Raw genomic sequence first — 24285 nt, forward strand, 5'->3', positions numbered from 1 at the left:
TTAGAATTACTGCAGGAGATGCAATCAGGGCTCAAAGAGACTGTGACCAAAAAAAAATTTCAACAGAAATTTTATTCTTAGTGAAAGCTGGGCAAGTGAAGCTGCATGCTTTGTGCATATTCCACTTATCAGAAGGGTATATAAATCTCCAGGAATCAATAAATATCTCTGGTCTTGTCACACGGGTATGTTGTATGCGGGGAGTTTGTATTCTCATGCCAAAATTCGTCCTTTGAAAGCATACTCCTGGGGATCATCACAACTTTGCTGGGAAGTCAGTGAATGTCTGAATGGAAAGTGCCTGGGGGAACACTGGATGCATAATGAGCGCAACAGATTACAACAGCGTGAAAGTAGAGACTGACCTCTGTACCAAGTGGATTCTCTGCTTATTCTTGCCTGGCAAACAGCACTGTGCAAATCTCTTAGGCACGTTTACTTAGCTAGAGTACCAAAGAGTTTTGCACAGTACTGTATTTGTCAACATGGAAGGAAGAGCAAGTGTGTAAGTTTGGCAGGAGCAAAGGATGTTGAGAATGGTGAGGGTGGGGCACTGTGGGAGGGGTGTAGGACAGGTGGCAGAGAAGGAGTGCCAGGGGCGGGGGAGGGCAGTGGTGCGAGTGCAGACACACCCAGCCCTAGGACACTAGGCAAGGTCATTTGGATACAATAGGTTGTCTTAAGAGACTCTTAGATAGGTACACAGAAAAATAGAGAGCTACGCAGTAGGTTAATTCTAAGCAGTTTCTAGAGTAGGTTACATGGTCGGCACAACATTGTGGGCCGAAGGGCCTGTAATGTGCTGGAGATTTCTATGTTCTATGCCCGTTTGTTTATTGATCAATTGGTTTATAGATCATTACAAAATACCCCTCTGGAACTTCCTACTCCTTCCCCTCTCCCTCCACTTTTCCCAGCCATGGTTCCCCTCTCCTGCCTTCTTCCCCCTCTCAGTCCTCAATAGAGACTCAAATCAGAACCAGGTTTATTGTCTCTCACATAGATTATGAAATATGTTTTTTTTTGTGGCAGCAGTACATTGTAATACATAAAATTACAATAAAAATATAAATCCATTTATATATTTATTCAGATGCAGTGCTGAACAGGCATTTATGGCCCTTTGAGCTGCACTACCCAGCAACCCCCAATTGAAGCCTTCCTTCATCACGGAGAGTTTACAATGACCAATTTTGGAGATAGAGATCACAATTCTATCTCCTTTACAATAGCATTGGAGAGGGATAGGGACAGACAAGTTAGGAAAGTGTTTAATTGGAGTAAAGGGAAATATGAAGCTATCAGGCAGGAATTTGGAAGCATAAATTGGGAACAGATGTTCTCAGAGAAATGTACAGCAGAAATGTGACAAATATTCAGGGGATATTTGCATGGCGTTCTGCATAGGTATGTTTGAATGAATGGTCGAAAGAATGGTAGGGTGCAAGAACCGTGGTGGACAAAGGCTGTTGAAAATCTAGTCAAGAAGAAAAGAAAAGGATAAGAATACGAAAAAAAGAAATAAGAAAAAAGGAATAAGAAGAAAAGAGAAGAATAAGGCTTAATGGGAGAAGTCAGAGAGTGGTAGTGAGGATTGCTACTCTGAGTGGAGGCCTGTGACTAGTGGTGTGCCACAGGGATCAGTGCTGGGTCCATTGTTATTTGTCATCTATATCAATGATCTGGATGATAATATGGTAAATTGGATCAGCAAATTTGCTGATGATACAAAGATTGGAGGTGTAGTGGACAGTGAGGAAGGTTTTCAAAGCTTGCAGAGGGATTTGGACCAGCTGGAAAAATGGGCTGAAAAATGGCAGATGGAGTTTAATACAGACAAGTGTGAGGTATTGCACTTTGGAAGGAAAAATCAAGGTAGAACATACAAGGTAAATGGTAGGACACTGAGGAGTGCAGTAGAACAGAGGGATCTAGGAATACAGATACAAAATTTCTTAAGAGTGGTGTCACAGGTAGATAGGGTAGTAAAGAGAGCTTTTGGTACATTGGCCTTTATAAATCAAAGTATTGAGTATAAGAGTTAGTGTTATGGTGCAGTTGTATAAGACATTGGTGAGGCTGGATTTAGAGTATTGTGTGCAGTTTTGGTCACTGAATTACATGAAGGATATTAAGAAAGTTGAAATAGTGCAGAGAAGGTTTACAAGGATGTTGCCGGGACTTGAGAAACTGAGTTACAGAGAAAGGTTGAATAGGTTAGGACTTTATTCCCTGGAGTGTAGAAGAATGAGGGGAGATTTGATAGAGGTGTATAAAATTATGATGGGTACAGATAGAGTGAATGCAAGCAGGCTTTTTCCACTGAGGCTAGGGGAGAAAAAAACCAGAGGACATGGGTTAAGGGTGAAGGGGGAAAAATTTAAAAGGAACATTGAGGGGGCTTCTTCAAACAGAGAGTGGTGGGAGTGTGGAATGAGCTGTCATGTGAAGTGGTAAATGTGGGCTCACTTTTTAACATTTAGAAAAACTTGGACAGGTACATGGATGAGAGGGGTTTGGAGGGATATGGGCCAGGTGCAGGTCAGTGGGACTAGGCTGAAAAATAGTTCGGCACAGCCAAGAAGGGCCAAAATGCCTGTTTCTGTGCTGTAATGTTCTATGGTTCGATGTTTCTATGGTTCTAAAAGCTTATGAAAGGTTCAAAAAACTAGGTAATGATAGAGATCTAGAAGATTATAAAGCTAGCAGGAAGGAGTTTAAGAATGAAATGAGGAGAGCCAGAAGGGGTGATGCAAAGGCCTTAGTGGACAGGATTAAGGAAAACCCCAAGGCATTCTACAACTATGTGAAGAACAAGAGGATAAGATGTGAGAGAATAGGACCAATTAAGTGTGACAATGCAAAAGTGTATATGGAACCGGAGGAGATAGCTGAGGCACTTAATGAGTACTTTGCTTCAGTATTCACTATGGAAAAGGATCTTGGTGATTGTAGTGCAGACTTGCAGCAGATTGAAAAGCTTGAGCATATTGATATTAAGAAAGAGGATGTGCTGGAGCTTTTAGAAAGCATCAAGTTGGATAAGTCTCCGGGACCAGACGAGATGTACCCAAGGCTACTGTGGGAGGCAACGGAGGAGATTGCTGAGCCTCTGGCAATGATCAATGGGGACGGGAGAGGTTCTGGAGGATTGGAGGGTTGCAGATGTTATTCCCTTATTCAAGAAAGGGAGTAGAGATAGCCCAGGAAATTATAGACCAGTGGGTCTTAATTCAGTGTTTGGTAAGTTGATGGAAAAGATCCAGAGAGGCAGGATTTATGAACATTTGGAGAGGCATAATATGATTAGGAATAGTTAGCATGGCTTTGTCAAGGGGAGGTTGTGCCTTATGAGCCTGAATTAATTTTTTGAAGATGTGACTATACATGTTGATGAAGGTAGAGCAGTAGATGTAGTGTATATGGATTTCAGCAAGGCATTTGATAAGGTACCACATGTATGACTTATTGAGAAAGTAAGGAGGCATGGGCTCCAAGGGGACCTGGCTTTGTGGATCCAGAATTGGCTCGCTCACAGAAGGCAAAAAGTTGTTGTAGACAGGTCATATTCTGCATGGAGGTCGATGACCAATGGTATGGATCAGGGATCTGTTCTGGGACCCCTTTTCTTCATGATTTTTATAAATGACCTGGATAAGGGATAGGTTAGTAAATTTGCTGATGACACAAAGGTTGGGGGTGTTGTGGATAGTGTGGAGGGTTATCAGAGGTTACAACAGGACATTGATAGGATTCAAAACTTGGTTGAGAAGTGGCAGATGGAGTTCAACCCAGATAACTGTGAGGTTGTTCATTTTGGTAGGTCAAATATGATGGCAGAATGTAGTATTAATGTTAAGACTCTTGGCAGTGTGGAGGATCAGAGGGATCTTGGGGTCCAAGTCCATAGGACACTCAAAGCTGCTGTGCAGGTTGACTGTGTTGTTAAGAAGTCATACAGTGCATTGGCCTTTATGAACTGAGGGATTAAGTTCAAGACCCGCGAGGTAATGTTACAGCTGTATAGGACCCTGGTCAGACCCTACTTGGAGTACTGTGCTCAGTTCTGGTCGCCTCACTACAGGAAGAATGTGGAAACTATAGAAAAGGTGCAGAGGAAATTTACAAAGATGTTGTCTGGATTTGGGAGCATGCCTTATGAGAATAGTTTGAGTGGACTCGGCCTTTTCTCCTTGGAGCGATGGAAGATGAGAGGTGACCTGATAGAGGTGTACAAGATGATGAGAGGCATTGATCATGTGAATAGTCAGAGGTTTTTTTTTCTAGGGCTGAAAAGGCAATCAGGAGAGGGCATAGTTTTAAGGTGCTTAGAAGTAGATACAGAGGAGATGTCAGGGGTAAGTTTTTATGCAGAGAGTGGTGAGTGCGTGAAATGGGCTGCCGGCGACGGTGGTGGAGGCGGATATGATAGGGTCATTTAAGAGACTCCTGGACAGGTACACACAGCTCAGAAAAATGGAGGGCTATGGGTAACTGTAGGTAATTTCTAACGTAAGTACATGTTCGGCACAGCTTTGTGGGCCGAAGGACCTGTTTTGTGCTGTGGTTTTTCTATGTTTCTATGTTTCAATCAACCTACAAACTCGTACATCTTTGGACTGTAGGAGGAAACCAGAGCGCTTGAAGGAAACTCATGTAGTCACGGGGAGGATGTACAAACTCCTTACAGGGAGCAGTGAGAATTGAACCTAGTTCACTGGTACTGTAAGGCATTGTGCTAACCTTTACACCACTGAGCTGCCCCAATTAAATAAATAGTGCAAAAAGAAAGGGTTAGATTGATTGTAGAGTAGGTTAAAAGTTTGGTACAGCAATTTCTGTGCAGTAATCTTCTGTTTATAATTGCTATGTACACAATTTCCTCTGTAAACGTCACAGGGAAGTATTTTACACTCTGCTGTGTAGGATTATGAAGGCCCTCCATCGGTCAAGGCCAACCAATGATGTTGCATCCCAGCTGTCTATGTGATATGGAAGCCAGGGTAGACGATATGGAGAGCAATCTGTTCCACATAGCAGGCCCACCCCCACCCCACCCCATGCAACTGATGAACCCAAAAGAATGGCAGAACCTGATACTGCTTGGAACCTGCGTCGTGGCAGGAGTTGACAGTCAGCGTTGAACTTTACATAAGACTCTTTAGGGACTCTGGCTCCGTAGTTTTTCTTGGTGTTCAGTCCAGAAGCATTCCCTTTGAGCGGGTATAGTCACAAAGGTGTGGGAGGTTTAAAATCCGAGTTTTCCTCCTCCTAGATGAGCTGCCCACCACAGTTGATGAGCCCCATCTGCCCCAAGCAACTGATTTTAAGGTGCCAGTAACCTGCCTTTACCCCTTTTCGTGTCAGTAGAAACTGTTCACACAGGCTTGGTAGCTGAGCCACATGTGAGGGCCATGAGCTGGATTTTGTTGCCAGAGGCTATTTGAGATGCTTACTATTGGTGGCATTATAAAGGTAGTGGGAGCTTATTCCCCACTCCTGCCCCTGGCTATAACAATGTTCACATAGGCTGTCATGGTCTCATGACCGTGATTGTTCTTGGTAAATTTACCTACAGGAGTGGTTTGCCATTGCCTCCTTCTGGGCAGTGCTTTTACAAGATGGGTGAGCCCCACCATTAGCAATACTCTTCAAAGACTGTCTGCCTGCCGTCATTGGTCGCATAACCAGGACTTGTGATATGCACCAGTGGCTCATATGACCATCCACCACCTGCTCCGATGGCTTCATGTGACCCTGATCTGGGGTTAAGCAGGTGCTACACCTTGTCCAGGGGTGACCGGCAGGCTAGTAGAGCGAAGGAGCACCTTACACCTCCTTTGGTAGAGATGTATCTCCACTCCACCACCCAACCGTAAGGAACCTAACTGATCTAAATCTACCAAGGAATTTCTGCACCGGTAACTTCCAAGGAGTGCTCACAGAACACAAGATTATAACACTGCTCAGATTCCCTTTAATACAGAGCTGTTTGCTCCTGTGTCAGACTGCAGGTGGCCTGGAGACCACAATGCTGTAACCGTGGGGTCCAACGTCTGTCCCAAATACATTCTTTGCGTATTCTGTTTATCGCTCTTTGGGAGTGGTGGCTGCTAGGTGGGAGGCAGTTGACACATCTTTAGGGCGGAAAATTTGGCCGTGGACTGTGACGCAATCTTACAATTTGCTTCCTCCACACTATTGTCTTTAGGAAGTCTTTGTTTTGACTGATGATACGGCAATAGTCCAGTAAATGGATTTTACAGGTTCTTTTCTCATCTCTCGAGAAGACGTTCTGAAGGTTTTGGCTGCTGTTCTGGTTGCTCACAATCCTGATCTCATTTCCTCCTCTCGGCCCCCCACCGTGCCACCTACCCACAGCTGCCATTCCAGTCCTTCTGACGGACAGATGCGTGGCTAAGAATTCCCAAATCCTCTTTTTCCTTTGTTCGGGGAGGTTGGTGATGAGCTACGTCAGGAAAACAAAAACCCTGTACAGCCCCTGGGGATGGAATGTACTCAATCGCACATGGGGGAGTCTAAGGTCAAGACTCCAACAAGTAGCAGCAGTCATGCGACCTGTTTCTCCCCCACCCTCTTCCTCTGTTTCTCTCATCTTCTGCTGGCAGATGTTGGCCCCAGGGAGGAAGCTCCATGGGACTCTTCTCTCTTTCTTTTAAACCATGTAGCAGAGTAGATAATTGGAGGGGGAGTAAATTGGATCTCACAGTTCATCCTCCCCCACTATCCTGCTACGTCCCAAGGATATTGGCCATGTAGTGTTAAATTAAATTCAGAGCAAGCCTCACTGGTGAATCAGATTCAGAACCAGTTTCATTAATTTACCACATGTACATTAAAACATACAAAGAAATGCATCTTTTGCAACACAACCTAAGGATGTGGAGCTTGAGGCCTGTTGTTCAGGGTCCCATCATTGCTGAGCCTGGGGTTCAAGGCCTGGTGTTTGGTAATCAGTGGTTCCTGGGGTCAATGCCAAGGTTCGAGGCCCAAGGGACGAAGTGGACGTCTGGAAGCTGAGGTCCGTTGTATGGAGCCACAAGTCTGCGAATCTCTGAGTCTACTGAGAAAATCAAAAGCTGCATGTCTGGGAGTCCTCATCTGAGTCTGAGTTGTCTGGACACCAGAGGCCAAAAAATGCGGCCTGTCTTGGGGGTCAGAGGACTGTGTCCGTGGGTGGGAGGGAGGATCGGGGCTGGTTTTGCTGTTGTTGCTTGCAGTGTTCTGTGTTGTTCCACTGAACAATTGTGGAAATACTGTGTTGGCACCAGAATGTGTAGCAATATTTACGGGCAGCCCCCGAACATCCTTTGGTTGTGATGGCTGTTAACGTAAACGATGCATTTCACTGTATGCTTACCGATAGATAAACGTGAATCTTGAATCTTTTATCATAAATCTTGTGCTGGGGTCAGCCAACAAAAATGTCGCCACACATTCTAGAGCCAACGTAGCATGCCCACAATGTTCACAGAATAACACAAACAACAACGACAATAGATCAACAGCAACAAAGCAGCAACAGTGAAACAAGCCCCATTCCTCCCACCAACCCACACACACACACACACACACACACACACACACACACACACACACACACTCCTCTAAACCCAAGTCAGGCCTACAAGCCTACAGCCTCAAGTGGACTTGTGGTCTTGCAGACTCAGGCCTCTAGCCATCAGGCCTCAGCTCCCGATTGACCTTCAGATTTCAATCTTTAGTGTCAACCCAGGACAAGCCCATGACAACGAATGAGGACCAAGAACTCCAGGCTTCGAATATAAGGGGCTCCCCGATAAACATGGCCCTGAACATTAGGCCTTGAACTCCAGCCTTCTCTGACTTGCATACCTAGGGGTTCGCTGGCCCTCGATCGTCCTGTCTTAATGGAATTCTGGTACCAGAAACCACTGATGATCAGACTCTGTACTCAGTTTATATCTAATCCTGTTAGTTCCAAGCCAGGGTCCCTGACCTTTCCAAACAGTTCCATCTACTTTTAGCCGTGGAACAAGACACAAAAAGCTGGTGAAGTATTTAAGGGGAACATGAAGGGGAATTTCTTTACTCAGAGGGTGGTGAGAGTGTGGAACAAGCTAGTGCAAGTAGTGGATATGGGTTTGATTTCAACATTTAAGAGTAGTGGACATGGATGAGAGGGTATGGAGGGCAATGGTCTGGGTGCAGGTAGATGGGACTAGGCAGATTAAGAGTTCAACACAAACTAGATGGGCCAAAGGACCTTTTTCTGTGCTGTAGTGTTCTATGACTATATAACTCGGAAGACTTAGTGGGCCAGGCTGCATCTGTGGAGGAAAATGGATAGTCGATAATTTCATTAAGAAATGTCAGTATTCCTGAAAAAGGGCCTCAGCCTGAAATGTCGACTGTTTATTCCTCTCCATAGATCTGGCCTGATCTGCTGAGTTCCTCCAGCATTTGGTGTGTGTTGCTCTGGATTTCCAGCATCTGCAGAATCTCTTGTGTATCCTGTTTTAGTCTTGATCGTCCTTACAGCAGTGACTAGGATATCAGTTGAAAGTACATCAGCCAGGAATTAAAATGTTGGACCTTCCCAATGTTTGTAGCCTATTCCAATATTAAAAATTGCATTCCAATCCATCTCATTTTGTGGCACAAAAGCAGTTTGTTTTCATAATCTCAAAATGCCGGAGGAATTCAGAAGGCCAAGCTGAGAAAGAGGAATAAACAACTGATGTTTCGAGCTGAGACATTTCATCAGGACTGGAAAGGCAGGGGACAGGAGCAGGAATAAGAAGTTGGGGGAGGGGAAGGAGGACAAGCTAGCAGGTAACAGGTGAGACTAGGTGAGGTGGAAGGTGGTTGGGTGGGGTTAGGGGAATTTCAGAGGCAGAAGAAGAAGAAGAAGGAAATCTTCCCAAACTATCCTGCTACCAATACTGGACAGTCAGAAATTTCCTACCGAGTCCCTGAAATATGGACTGTTATTCCTTTCCATAGATGCTGCCTGATTAGCTGAGTTTGCTGCAGCATTTTGTGTGTCTAACTCTGGACTTCCAGAATTTGCATAATCTCTTGTGTTTATCTTCTCATATCCCCTTTAGTTTTGAAACGAGTTATGCTAAAACTATCTTCCTTGGTAGCTTATCAGGGAATAAAATTGCTCCATATTTATTCTATCAAAGCCATATATTATTTTGAGAGCCTCTGAGAACAATTCCATAAGATCGTAAGACACAAGAACAGAATTAGACTATTCAGCCTGTCAAACTATTGCACCGTTGGATCACGATTAACTTAATATCTTTCTCAACCTCATTATCCTGCCTTCTCCCCATATACTTTGACACTCTTAGTAATCATGAACCTATCAACCTCCGCTTTTAATATACCCAGTGAACTGGCCTCCATAGCTGTACGTGGCAACGAATTCCACAGATTCACCACCCTCTGGCTAATGAAATTCCTCCTCATCTCTGTTCTAAAGGGACATCCTTTTTTTTGAGGTTTTACCTTCAAGTCTTAGATTCCTCCATTACTGGAAATATCCACTCAATCCAGACCATTGTTTGATAGGTTTTAATGAGATTCTTCTAAACTCCAGTGAGTACAGGCCCAGAGCCATCAAGTGCTCCTCATATGTTAACCAGTTCATACCTGTGAACCTCCCCTGGATCCTCTCCAATACCAGCACATCTTTTCTTAGATAAGTCTGACAAATGCTTTATAAAGCCTTAGCATCCTATCTTGCTTTTATAATCCAGTCCTCGCAAAATGATTGCTATCATTGCATTTGCCTTCCTCACATCTGACTCAACCTGCAAACTAACCACTAGGGAATTCTGCATGAGGACTCCCGAATCCCTTTGCACCTCTGATTTTTGAATTTTCTACTTGTGAATCTGATTGATTCCATTTGGACTCACTGGCCAATCATTCACAGTCTCCTAACCAAGGAGGTACAAGCCAAACATCAGCTTCTGCCCATATAGATGAAGATGCTCATCTTTGGTCTGTCAAAGACCTTGATATCCTTCCAGCTGAGGTTTTGTAAGTGATTTATATCAGTGCCAAAAATATTAGCTGAAGAACATCAGAACTGCTTTGTTCAATAAACTGTTGTTTCCATTTCATAACCGAGGGCTAAAAAATTCTAGAGCATTCATATCTCATATTGTGCAGATACTCTGGAGGGAATTGAAGGGAAAGTGGGAAGAATAAATAAGGGAATAGACTAAAATTATTGTATACACTCTGTGGCCATGTTATTAGTTATCTGCAGTACCTAATCTAGGGAACACTGAGTGTATGTTTGTGGTCTTCTGCTGTAGCCCAACCACTTCAAGGTTCGACATGTTGTGTGTTCAGAGATGCTCTTCTGCACACCTCTGTTGTAACACATGGTTATTTAAGTTACTGTCACCTTCCTGTCAGCTTGAACCAGCCTGGCCATTCTCCTCTGACCTCTCATTAACAAGGTGTTTTCACACACAGAACTGCCAATCACTGTTCTCTGTAAACTCTGTTGTGTGCGCGAAATTTCCAGGAGATCAGCGGTTTCTGAGATACTCAAACCACCCCGTTTGGCACCAACAATCATTCCTTGGTCAAAGTCACTGAGGTCACATTTCTTCCCCATTCTGATGTTTGGTCTGAACACCAACTGAACTTCATCGATGCAACTTTGATGCATCGAGTTGTTGTCGCATGTTTGGCTGATTAGATATTTGCCTGAGCATACAGGTTAATTAACTAATACTATCTGTAAGACCTCCTAATTTAACTGTGCTAAGTTAGCTGTGACTAATAAAGTGGACACTGAGTGTACGTGCGTGAGAAGATAAGCATGAGTTAGAATGGCCAAAGGATCTGCTTGTGTGTGGTGCGACTCTGTGACTGTAAGTGGTTGCTTTCGATTTTACAGCAAAGAATATAAAACAGTGCAGCATAGTACAGGCCATTCTGCCCACAATGTTGTGCCATCTCCTTAGCCTACTCTATGACCAATCTTACCCTTCTGTCCTACATAGTCCTCTAGTTTTTCTCATCATTCATGTGCTTATCTGAGAATTTCTGAAATGTCCCTAATATATTGAATTATTACAAGACATTGGCGAGGCCTAATTTGGAGTGTTATGTGCAGGTTTGGTCACCTACCTGCAGGACAGATGTAAATACATTTGAAAGAGTGCAGAGAAAATTTACAACGATGTTGCTGAGTCTGGAGGATCTGAGTTACAAGGACAGATTGAAAAGGTTAGGACTTCATTTCTTGGAATGTAGAAGAATGAGGGGAGTTTTGATAGAGGTATATAAAATTATCAGGGGTATAGAGAGTGGTAAATGAAAGCAGGCTTTTTCCACTGAGGTTGGGTGGAACCGGAGGTCATGGGTTAAGGGTGAATGATGAAAAGTTTAAGGGGAACATGAGAGGAAACTTCTTCACTCGGAGTGTTATGACAGTGTGCAGTGAGCTGCCAGCGCAAGTGGTGCAGGCAAGTCAATTTCAATGTTTAAGGGAAGTTTGGATGGTACGGGTATGGAGGGTTATGGTTCCGGTGCAAGTTGATATGAGTAGATAGTTTAAATGTTTCAGCGTAGGCAAAAGGGCCTGTTCTGCACTGTACTTTTCTATGACTCTATGACTATCTGTGTCTGTCACTACCCCTGACAGGGCATTCCATACATCTACCATTTTGTGTATCTCTGACATCCCCCCCGTGCTTTTATCCAAATACCTTTAACTTACGTCTCTTCGTATTAGTATTAGTTTTATTCTGGACTAAGCTAGTTTTCAATCTCTGACAAAAAGTAGTTTTATGAGATTGAATTCCTGGGCTACTGAGATTATATCAGTAACTGAAATATTACTTGGCTGCCTTCTTTTGTCAAATAAATCAAAAATCAGCCAGTAGCCCATTTTCCAGAACATTCCTGGATCATTATTTAAAGAAAAGAAAGCCTATCTTTTATCCTGGCTCTGACATAATGTTGGCAAGGACAAACCATGCCTTTAAAAATTGACATGGGTTCGAGCAGGATCAGAACTGATATAGAGCACTGCTCATCAGCTTTACTGGAGTAGACATGATACTGCTGGCATTTAGTGGTACAGCGAAAGACAGCCCAGGGTTACCCCCCGGTGCCCCTCTTCCTTTCCTTTATCCTGTGGTCCACAACCCTCTCCTATCAGACTCCTCCTTCTTCAGCCTTTCATCTTTTCCACCTATCACCACCCAGCTTCTTACATCATTCCCCCCCCCCCCACCCAGCTGGTCTCACCTATCACCTTCTAGCTTTTACCTCTTCCCTCCTCTGCCACCTTATTCTGGCTTCTGCCCTCTTCCTCTCCAGTCCTGATGAAGGTTCTTGTCCTGAAATGTTGACTATACATTCATTTCCACAGATGCTGCCTGACCTGCTGAGTTCCTCCAGCATTGTGTGTGTGTTCCAGCATCTGTTGAAACTCTTGTGCTTATGATTTACCATGAGGCTGCAGTGTTGTGGGACTTCAGTCACAGATTCATATTCATTTATTTATCATAGGTACATCAAAGTGTACAGTGAAGTACGGCATTTGCATTAACAACCAACAGAGCCTAAGGATGTGCTGGGGTCAGTCTGCAAGAGTCACCACACATCCCAGCACCAACAGAGCACGTCCCACAATGCACAGCAGAACAACACAAACAACAAGATGCTGTCTGGATTAGAGAGCAGGCTGAGTGAGCCAGGGCTCTTCTCTTTAGGAATGAAGGAAAATGAGAGGTGATTTGAAGATGATAAGAAGCGTAGGTTGAGTGGATGGCCAGAAACATTTTCCTGGCGTGGAAGTGGCTAATACAAGAGGGCATAATTAAAATGCAATTGGAGGAAAGTATGTTAGAGGTAGCTTTTTTACATGGAGAGCGGTCAGTGTGTGGAACACCCTGCCAGTGGTAGTGATAGAGGCAGATACCTGAGGGCATTTAACGGACTTTCGGTAGGCACATGATTGGCAGAAAAATGGAGGGCTATGTGGGAGGGTAGGTTAGATTGATCCAAGAGTTGGCTAAAATTTGGCCCAGCATCATAGGCTGAAGGGTCTATGTTCTAACATCAGCAGGAAAGAAAGAGCACCAGCAAACCAAGATGCTTCCCTCCATAACACTGAGTCCACACAGACACGAAGTAACTACCTACACCAAATCTCACTTTGCCTGCATTTGTTCTTACCCCGGCTTCCCATTGCCAATGTTTGAGAGGTGCTCGGATGGGCACTTCAGAATCAGAAGTAGGTTTAATCACAGCGACATATGTCATGAAATTTGATGTCTTTGGGGTAGCGGTACAATGCAAACATAATATTAGCGGAAAAACTGTGAATTACAGTAAGTATAATGTGTAATAGTTAAATCTAAAATGTGGTGCAAAAAATTAGAAATAAATATGTAGTGAGGTGGTCATGGGTTCATGGTTCTTTCAGAAATCAGATAGCAGATGGAACAAGCTGTTCCTGAACCATTGAGCGTGTACCTTCAGGGTTCTGTACCTCCTTCCTGATGTTAGTGATGAGAAGAAGGCCTGGCCTGGGTAGTGGGGATCCTTAATGATGAACGCCGCCTTTATGAATGATCACTCCTGGTGAGGCTAGTGTCCATGATGGAGCTGACAGAGTTCAAACTCTCTGCAGCTTATTTTGATTCTGTGTAGTGCACGCGCCCCCCCCCTGACCCCCACCCACCATACTAGATGGTGAATGCTGGCCACAGTATATCTGTAGAAATTTGTGAGAGTCTTTGGTGACATGCGCCGGCTGGTGGCTTAGTGGCATCAGCGTCGGACTTCGGAGCGAAGGCTCCTGAGTTCGAATCCCACCTTCACTTCAAAGAGAAAAACCTTGGCTTGTGCAGTCGATCCCCATGAAACATGCTTTCTAATCCAGGCAGCATCCTGGTAAATCTCCTCTGCACCGTCCCTAATGCTGTCACCTCCTTCCTACAATGAAATGACCAGAACTGAACACAATACAAGTGTGGTCCAATTGGGCTTTTGTAGATTTTTCATGAAAGTGAATGTAATGGCAATAGAAGAAGTTGGTTCAGAGTGAGACTGAATCACGACAGAGTACAACTGCTGTCTATCTCACTCAACCTTTCCGAATATGACGTGGTTTGGCATGAGCTGCATGGGATGAAGGGGTTGTGTCTGTGCTGCCATGCTCTATAACTTTATGATATGAGATCCCAGTAGAAGATTAGGCCATAAGACCCTAAGACAAAGGAGCAGAATTAGGTTATTTGGAAAATCGACCCAGTTTTACCATTTCATCGTGGCTGATTTATTTTCACTCCTAATCCCATTCTCCTGCCTTTTCCGGTAACATTTGATGTCCTGACTAACCAATATACCCAGTGACTTGACCTCCACAGTTCTCTGTGGCAATTAATTTGCTGAGCCTGTGCTCTCTGGTCCTAGTCCATCCCCCCCCCCCCCTCAACTATAGCAAATATCCTCTCTGTGTCCACTAGGTGTGGCCAAGTGGTTAAGGTGTTGGTCTAGTGATCTGAAGGTCGCTAGTTCGAGCCTCAGCTGAGGCAGCGTGTTGTGTCCTTGAGCAAGGCACTTAACCACACATTGCTCTGTGACGACACCAGTGCCAAGCTGTATGGGTCCTAATGCCCTTCCCTTGGACAACATTGGTGGCATGGAGAGGGGAGACTTGCAGCATGGGCAACTGCTGGTCTTCCATACAACTTTGCCCAGGGCTCAGTCATCATCGAAAATCGATGGACAGCTGAAGAAGATCTAGGCCTTTTAATATTCAATAGATTTCAGTGAGATCCCCCATCATTCTTTTAAACTCCAGCGAGGACAGGCCCAAAGAGCCGTCAAACGCTCCTCGTATGTTAACCCTATCATTCCTGGGAGCATTCTCATTTATCTCCTTTGGACACTCCAATAACAGTGCATCATTTCTTAGATAAGGGCCCAAAACTGCTCAAAACATTCCGAGTGCTGTCTGACCAATGCTTTATAAAGTTACAAAAGACTGACGAACTGAAAGCCTCCAATTACTCTGTTCTTCTTGTTGCCAGAACGTGGTTCTCCTCGTGATCTTGTGACCAAAAATATCACACCCACCACAATCGATGCTTCGTGGACACCAGCCCCGGGCAACGTACGGAGTTACCGCATCACCTGGAAGTCGCTCTTTGATGATGACAGAGGAGAGAAGATGGTCTATGGCTACACCCCGTATACAACGCTGGACAATCTGCAGCCAGAAACTAGATACCAAATCCTTGTCTATGCCACTTACGATAGTGGGGAAGGAGATCCACTGCAAGGAGAGCAGATCACTGACGGTAATGTACTGATGGCATGAACAGTCATTTCTTCCCCTCTCGTTTTTCACTTTTTCCATTCTCCATTCTGGTTACCTTTTTATCCCCTGTCTCCTCCTCACCTGCCCATCACATCCCTTTGGTTCTCTTCCTCCTTCCCATTCTTCCACGGGCTACTCTCCTCTCCTCTTTGACCTCTTCCACCCATCACTTCCCAGCTACTCACTTCGACCCCTCTCCCCCACCCTCCCATTTACCCCCCCTCACCTGGTGGCTTTGTTGCAAGGTTTACAGACAATATGAAGATAGGTGGAGGTCCAGGTAGTTTTGAGGAAGTAGAGAAGGACTTAGACAAATTAGTAAAATGGGCCAAGAAGTGGCAGAGGCCAAATCTGTAAGTATATTTAAGAGAGATATTAATAGATTCTTGATTGGTCAGGGTATGAAGGGATACAGGAGGAAGGCAGGAGATTGGAACTGAGAAGGAAAATGGATTGGCCATGATGAAATGGCAGAGCAGGCTCAATGGGGCACATGCCTAATTCTGCTCCTAGGTCTTATGGTCTGTTGTCTTATTGTGCCAGGTCTGATTATTTTAATACTTAAATTTGAACTCTGCTTCTCCTCCCTGTGGAATATTTCAGGCATTATCTGTTTTTACTTACAATTTCCAAAAGCTGCAGATTTTTCTAATCCTTCAGTTCTTTCATTTTTATTTAGTGATACAGCACAGTAACAGGCCAATGAGCTTGAACTGCCCAACTACACCCATGTGACCAATTAACCTATTAATCTCATACATCCTTGCAATCTGGGAGTAAACCAGAGCCCACCTGAAGGAAATTCATGGGGAGAACGTACAAACTCTGTACAGGCAGCCGTGGGATTTGAAACCAGGGTACTGGCACTGAAATAGCGTTACGCTACCAAGTCACAGTTATTTTCCCCACATCCCTACCAACTTCCCCAACTAGACTCAAGCACCCCCTCCCACACTTGGGACAGTTTACAGTGGCCAATGACCAAAGTAACCACTAATTAACCAACTGACCCGTGTGTCGTTGGAATGTGGGAGGAATACAGAGGAAAGTGAGGTGGTCACGGGGAGAACATAAATCTCCTTACAAACAGTACTGGGAATTGAACCTGGGTACGCCAACCACTGCACTACTCAGCCATTCCTTTATGTTATTCTATGTCAAGAATAAAATCCAATTGTCAACCAGTCACTAAGCATCATCACTCAAGATACAGATCTTCTGGCCCAATGAACCTGCACGACTGAATTACACCCGGAGGAATCCTATGTGGTCACAAGGAGAACGTGCAAACTCCTGACAGACAGTGGTGGAACTGAATCCAGGTCGCTGGTGCTGTGAAGTGTTGTGCTAATTCATTTGACTCCCAATTGGTGATAGTTAGGTAATCCAACCAGTTGACCCTTGTGGATTCTGAGTGCTTTGTGAGCAGGGGTTCTCAATATTTTTAATGGCATGGCCCCCTTACCATTGATTGAGGGGTCGGCAGACCCCAGGATGGGAACATCTGAGTTAGAGATTGACAGGTATGACCTTATGGGTCTGAGTCATGATTGAATGAAGGTCATAGTTGGGAGCTTATCAGAAGTTCAGGCAGGTAGGCAGAGGGGCTGGGGTGTTTCTAATGGTATAGAAAGTTCTTAGAAACAGGTGACATAAGATCAGAAGATGTAAAATTCTTGAGGGTAAGAAGATCATGATGGGAGCTAAATACAGGTCTCTAAACAATAGCCAAATGTGGGGTACAAATTACAACAGGAGATAGAAAAAGCACGTAAAAATTGCAATGTTGTGAATATCATGGAGGATTTTAATATGTAGGTAGATTGGGAAAATTAGGTTGGTGCTGGATCCCAAGAAAGTGAATTTGTAGAATGTTTATGAGCTGGCTTTTAGAGCAGCTTGTGGTTGAGTCCACATGGGGAATTGCAATTCTGGATTGGGTGTTAGATGTGATTAGAGAGCTTAAGGTAAAGGAACACTTAGGATACAGTGATCATAATCTGATAGAATTCACCCTGCAGTTTCAGAAGGACAAGCTAAAATCATGTTTAACAGTGTTACAGTGGAGCAAAGGGAATTACAGAGGCATGAGGGAGGAGCCGGCCAAACTTGATTGGAAGGAGACACTGGCAGGAGTGACGGCAGAACAGTAATGGTTGGTGGTTCGAGGGGAAATACAGAAGGTACTAGAAAGATACAACATCCCAAAGTTGAAGCAGAAGAATGGAAGAATGATGCAACCATGTTGACAAGGGAAGTCAACCATGTTGTCAACCATGTTGACAAGGGAAGTCAATGACAGTACAAAAGCAAATGAGAAAGCATGTGCCAATGAATGGGAAGTTAGAGGATTGGGAAGCTTTCAAAAATCCAACAAAAGGCACTGAAAAAAGCCACAGAGGTAAGATGAAATCTGAAAATAAGTTAGCCAATAATATAAAAGACTGGAAAATTGAAAACGATACTCCACTCTTTAAGAAGGGAGGGGGCCAGAAGAATTGAAATTATAGGCCAGTTAGCCTGAATTCAGTGCTTGGAAAAGTGCTGCAGTCCACTATTAAGGATGAGGTTTTAGGGTACTTGGAGGCACATGATAAAATAGGCCAAAGTCAGCATGTTTCCTTAAAGGGAAACCTTGCCTGACAATTCTATTGGAATTCTTTGAGGAAATAGCAGACAGGATAGACAAAGGGCAACTGGTTGAAGTTGTGTAGTTGGATTTTCAGAAGACCTTTGAGAGTCAGTGGATGAGGTAGATGCAGGGAAGTTATAAGCCATTTAGCCTTGCTTCAGACTTTGGAGTTTATTACTACGGATAAGGTTTTGGAATACTTGGATGCACATGATAAAATAGCCCAAGTCATTTTGGTTTTTTAAAAGGGAAATCTTGCCTGCTAAATCTGTTAGAATTGTTAATGGAAGTACCAGGCAGATAAGAGCCCATGGTATTACAGAAAAGATACCAGCATGAACCATAAGATTAGTTGACTGGCAGGAGATGAATTAGAATAAAGGGGACCTTTTTCTGATTAGTTGCCAGTGACAAGTGGTCTGCAACAGGGGTCGGTGTTGGGACCTCTTCTTTTCAAGTTATATATCAATGATTTGGATGAGGGAATTGATGACTTTGTGGCCAGCTTTTTCGGGTCGATATGAAGATAGATGAGTGCAGGTAGGATTGAGGAATCAGGGAGGTTGATGTAGGACTTAGAATGGGGGAAAGGGCAAAGAAGTGGCAGGTGGAATATAGTGTAGGGAAGTGCATGATTATGCACTTTGGCAGATGGAATAAAGGTGTAGACTTTTACCTAAGTGGGGAGAAAATTTAAAATTCAGAGGTGCAAAGGGTCTTGGGGGTCCTCATGCAGGATTCTCTAAAGGCAAATGCAATGTTATCGTTTATTTTGAGAGGACTAAAAGACAAAAGCAAGGATGTAATGCTGGGGCCTTGTACAGCATATGTCAGACTGCGCTTGAAATATTGTGAACAGTTTTGAGCCTCTTATCTAAGAAACAATGTGCTGGCACTGGAGGGGGTCCAGAGGGGTTCAAGAGAGTAATCACAGGAATGAAAGTGTTAACATGAGTGTTTGTTGGCTCTGTACTCACTGGAGTCTAGAAGATTGTGGGGGGGGGGGCATCTCTTTGCAATCTATTGAATAGAATATTGAAAGGCTTAGATAGAGTAGACGTTGGTTGGATGGTTCCGATAGTGGGAGAGTCTCTGATCAGAGGGCACAGCCTCAGAATTGAGGGACATCATTTAGAAAGGAGATGAGGAAAAAAATTATTTAGCCAGATCCAGCATGGTGAATCTGTGGAATTCATTGTCATTGAAGGCAGGAGCATGGAGGTGAGAGGGATAATAAGTCAGCCATGATGGTTTGGTAGAGTAGATTTAAGGGGCTGGATTGTCCAGATCTGCTCCTATGTCTTATGGTCTTATTGTCCAATGTTCTCATAGAAGTCACAAAAAGAGGCATAAAACTTGTTACTTTGTGATTGTTTTATTAAGAGTTGATAGAACAAAGAGAGATTGAAACTCAGAGTGATGGAGGTCAACTAGTTAATGAAAAGAAAGTAACTAAAAATGGCACCTGGCACAAAGAGCTATTTTTATACTACCAAGATAAGAAAAATTCCATTCAAATCTGCAGATTGAGAGACAACCATTTAGACAGTAGTCATTCAAATACTGCAGTGCCAAGTTAACCAATGAGAAAGCACTTGTTCACCTAATGCAGAACAGAGAAATTCCCAGAGTTTTCCAGAATTATATTTTGTATAACCACTAGAGCCATATTAACCTATTATGTACAGACTCTAGCTATTAGGAATCATAATAATCAGTTACTTGTATACAAGTAATTATGTAAACTACAAGCACATAATTAATTGTTAAACTGGAAAGAAAAGAATAATTAAATAGTTGAATCTAAAAATTAAACAGTTGGATCCAACAGCAAGTTGTACAGCTGAGTTGCTGCTTTTTCTCTGCTTTGCAGAAGTGGGTTGGAACAGTAGTGTGATGGTTAGTGTAACGTGATCAGGGTTCAATTCCCACTGCTGCCTGTAAGGAATTTGTACATTCTCCACGTGACCTTGTGGATTTCCTCCAGGTGTTCTGGTTACCTTCCTCATTCCAAAAATGTATGGGTTAGGGTAAATGAGTTGTGGGCCTCAGAAACAGAATCAGGGTTAATATCACTGACATCTGTCATGACATCCATTGTTTCGTGGCAGATTTAGAGTGCAATATAAAAATACTCTCCATTACAATTACGTCTACACTATACTGTACATGTACTGTATATATAGCTAGGGTGCCTGAGACCTTTACTCAGTACTGTAGTAATTTTATGTATTGCAATATACTGCGAACACACAAAAAACAAACGTCATGACATATGTGAGTGATGTTGAGTTGAGAGTTAGGGGGCAAAAGTTTAGGTGTAACACGAGGGGGAACTTCTTTACTCAGAGAGTGGTAGTTGTGTGGAACGAGCTTCCCATAGAAGTGGTAGAGGCAGGTTCAGTATTGTCATTTAAAAAAAAATTGGATAGGTATATGGACAAGAAAGGAATGGAGGGTTCTGGGCTGAATGCAGGTCGGTGGGATTAGGTGAGAGTAAACGAGTAAACATTCGGCATGGACTAGAAGGGCCGAGAAGGCCTGTTTCTGTGCTGTAACTGTTATATGGTTATGTGATAAACCTGATTCTGATATGGGTCTCTATTGTGAACTGAGAGTGGGAAGGGGGCAGGAAGAGGGGAATCATGGTTGGGAAAAGAGGAGGAGAGGGAGCAGGAAGCACCAGAGAGACATTCTATACTAATCAATAAATCAGTTGTTTGGGATCAAATGACCTTGCCTAGTGTCCCAGAGCTGGGGGGGGGGGGTCTCCACCCACACCACCCTTTGCCCCAGCAGTACTTCTCTGTCACCTGTCCAACACCCCTCCCGCGGTGGTCCACCCTCACCATTCCCAACATCCTTTGCACCCACCAGATTTACAAACTTGCTGCTTGCTCCACATTGACAGATACAGTACTGCGCAAAAGTTTTAGGCACCCTAGCTGTATGTATATATGTGTCCAAGACTTTTGCACAGTACTCCATATATTTTTTTTCTTTTGGGGCATAAGTGCCTACAGTGGCCCAAGAGTTTTACACAGTACTGTACCTATAAATTAAACTAAATAAGTAATGCAAAAAGAGAGCACAAATAGTGAAAAGATGTTCATGGGTTGGTTCATTGTCTGTTGTGTAGCATGCCATGTTGGGTCAGGAAGCATGGTGGCACTTGTGGACCACAACCTTAGACCGTTGGTCATCGATGCAAATAACACATTTGACTGCGTGTTCTAACGTTTGGGTGTACATTTGACAAGCTAATCTAGTCTACTCAAAGTTGTCAAGGAAGGGGAAGAAAAACTATTGTTCTCTCCCGTTGTTGTGCAGCGACCCCAGAGGGCAAGGAACTGGTCGTAAGGGATGAAAAACTCAACAGTTTCCGAGTGCATTGGAAGCCCGCTCCAGGCAAAGTACTGAACTACCGCCTCACTTACAGGCCCACAACTAGAGGTCGACAAATTACCACCAAGATACCAGGTCATCTGACGAGCACTGTCCTCCGACGGCTCATACCCCAGACAACGTACAATGTCTCTGTCGTTCCCTTTTACAGGCAAGGCGAAGGCAAAGTAAGATGGGGTCTAGGGACAACAGGTACGGTTATGATACTTGTGAAACTTTTGCTGAGATTTCAATGTTTTTTATTCTTAATCAAGGCATAAGTCTCTTCTGTTTTGCATCGAGTTTTAAAGTGTAAAATACACTGAGTGTATGCTCATGGTCTTCTGCTTTTGTAGCCCATCCACTTCAAATTTCACCATGTTGTGCATTCAGAGATACTCTTCTACACACCACTGTTGTAACATGTGGTTATTTGAGTTATTGTCACCTTCCTGTCAGCTTGGCCATTCCCCTCTACACTCTCTCGTTAACAAAGTGTTTTCACTCACTGAACTGTCACTTACTGGCTATCTTTTGTCTTTCACACCATTCTCTGTAAACTCAAGAGATTGTTGTGCGTGAAAATCTCAGGAGGTCATCGGTTTCTGAGATACCGCTCTGCCTGGCATCAATGACCATTCCGTAGTCAAACTAATTTAGCTCACATTTCTTCCCCATTCTCATGTTTGTTCTGAACAACAACTGAACCTCTTGACCACGTCTGCGTGCTTTTATGCACTGAGTTGCTGCCACATGATTGGCTGATTAGATATTAGCATTAATGAGCAGGTGTACAGGTGTTCAGGTGTGCTTAATAAAGTGACCAGTGCACATAATAATAATAATAATAATAATAATAATAATAATAATAATAATAATAATAATAATAATAATAATAATAATATAGACATAGAAAACCTACAGCACAATACAGGCACTTTGGCCCACAATGCTGTGCTGAACATGTCCTTACTTTAGAAATTACCTAGGGTTACTCACAGCCCTCTATTTTTCTAAGCAACATGTACCTATCCAGAAATCTCTTAAAAGTCCCTATTGTGTCTGCCTCCAGCACTGTTGCCTGCAGCCCATTCCACACACTCACCACTCTCTGCGTAAAAAAACTTACTCGACATCTCTCTGTACCTACTTCCAAGCACCTTAAAACTGTGCCCTCTGGTATTAGCCATCTCAGCCATTTCATATCATATCATATAGAGGTGGGGAGATGCACAGCAGGTAGAATGGCTGTCCAACGTTCAAAGTTCAAAAGTTCAACATAACCTTATTATCAAGGCACACATGCAGTCTGATACCATATACTACCAAAAATATAGAATGTCAAACATTACAGCAGAGTGCATGATGCTGTGCAAATCTTTTAATATTAATATATATATCTCCAATAATATATAATATATCTCCAATATTAATCTCGTCCTTCCCTCCAACACAACTCTCCATTTTTCCATCATCCTTGTTCCTCTATAAGAGTCCCTTAAATGTCCCTAATGTATCTGCCTCTCCCACTGCCCCTGGCAGGGCATTCCATGCACCCACCACACTCTGGAAAAAACATATCTCTGATAACCTCACTATGCTTTTCTCCAGTCACAGTGAAATTATGCTGCTTTGTGTCAGCAACTCTTGCCCTGGGGAAATGTCACCGACTGTCCTCTCTATCTATTGTTCTTATCATCTTGAGCACCTCTATCAAGTCACCTCTCATCCTCCTGAATTCCAAACAGAAAAGCCCTGGTCGTTCAACCTCTCCTCATAAGATGCTCTCTATAATCCAGACAATGTGCTGGTAGATCCCCTTTGCACCATCTCTAAAGCTTCCACAAGCTTTCTGTAATGAGGCATCCAAAACTGAACATAATACTGGATTTGCATACTATTATAAGAACTTAAGACCATAAGACATAGGAGCAGAATTAGGCTATTTGACTATGTTTGCACATTGCACATTTTGATGGAGATGTAACGTAAAGATTTTTTCTCCTCATGTATGTGAAGGATGTAAGAAATAAAGTCAATTCAGTTCATTGAGTCTGTTCTGCCATTCCATCATGGCTGATTTATTAGTCATCTCAACCCCATTCTCCTGCCTTCTCCCAGTAATCTTTGATGCCCTGACTAATCAAGAACCTATCAACATCAGTTTTAAATATACCCAATGACTTGGCCTCCACTGCTGTCTGTGGCAATGAATTGCACAGATTCACCACTCTGAGCTGCAAGAAAATGCGATGCCAGTTGAGTGGGTAACCCCAGATGACAGCTCAGTGCAGTTTTGTGGACATGATGCCTAATCAGAAGTGCCCGCTTTCAAATAAGCTATTAATCTGACGTACAGACTTGGCTCTCCAGGGTTGTTTCAACAGATCCAATGGTACCATTTGGAAGGGAAATGGGAGAGCTCTCCCCAGGTACTTATTTACTTAAGCCCATCACCCTTACAGGGGCATAGGCTGCCAACAGCAGCTCACCAGAGATCTCTGCTTTGGGCCAATCTATCAAGCTGCCCCCAGTTGATTTCAACTTCAAAAACCTTTCCTCTCCCAGGAGTGAGGTCTATGGAGCTTCTCTTTGCATTTCTCTGTCTCTGGTTTTTTACAGGATGGGATTGCTAGCCTCATGCCTGACCCTCCTCCTTTTGCAGCCAGGCTTGGGACTATCCATGGTGGAGTTTCCCCATGTTATAGCCAATATTTAATCACCAGCCACCCCGGTCATCTCTCATCTCCCCTGTCCCTTTGGACAGAAGGCACAAACATTGGTCTCCTTGTCTTGTCATGGGAACTTTCTTCAATCAGAGTGTTTTTGGAAATGATTTGGAAGAATTTCAGGATATGTATTGTGTACATTTCTCTGACACTAAATGCACCTACTG

At 43.6% G+C, this 24285-nt stretch overlaps 1 protein-coding gene across 4 annotated transcripts in view; it reads left to right on the forward strand.

The window, feature by feature from the left end:
* The window catches only part of LOC132402615 (collagen alpha-1(XII) chain-like), a 380160-nt gene that overhangs the window by 72172 nt on the left and 283703 nt on the right, over window positions 1-24285 (forward strand). For 3 of the 4 annotated variants that reach the window (XM_059985520.1, XM_059985521.1, XM_059985522.1), the window contains exons 13-14: window positions 15084-15353; window positions 21336-21602. The exons of the other annotated variant lie outside the window; for it this stretch is intronic. In XM_059985520.1, coding sequence (XP_059841503.1) covers window positions 15084-15353; window positions 21336-21602 — 537 coding nt within the window. The remainder of the gene's footprint in view (window positions 1-15083; window positions 15354-21335; window positions 21603-24285) is intronic. 4 annotated transcript variants of the gene reach the window in all.

Source organism: Hypanus sabinus, chromosome 12, assembly GCF_030144855.1.
Source record: "Hypanus sabinus isolate sHypSab1 chromosome 12, sHypSab1.hap1, whole genome shotgun sequence".
Taxonomy (NCBI): Eukaryota; Metazoa; Chordata; class Chondrichthyes; order Myliobatiformes; family Dasyatidae; genus Hypanus; species Hypanus sabinus.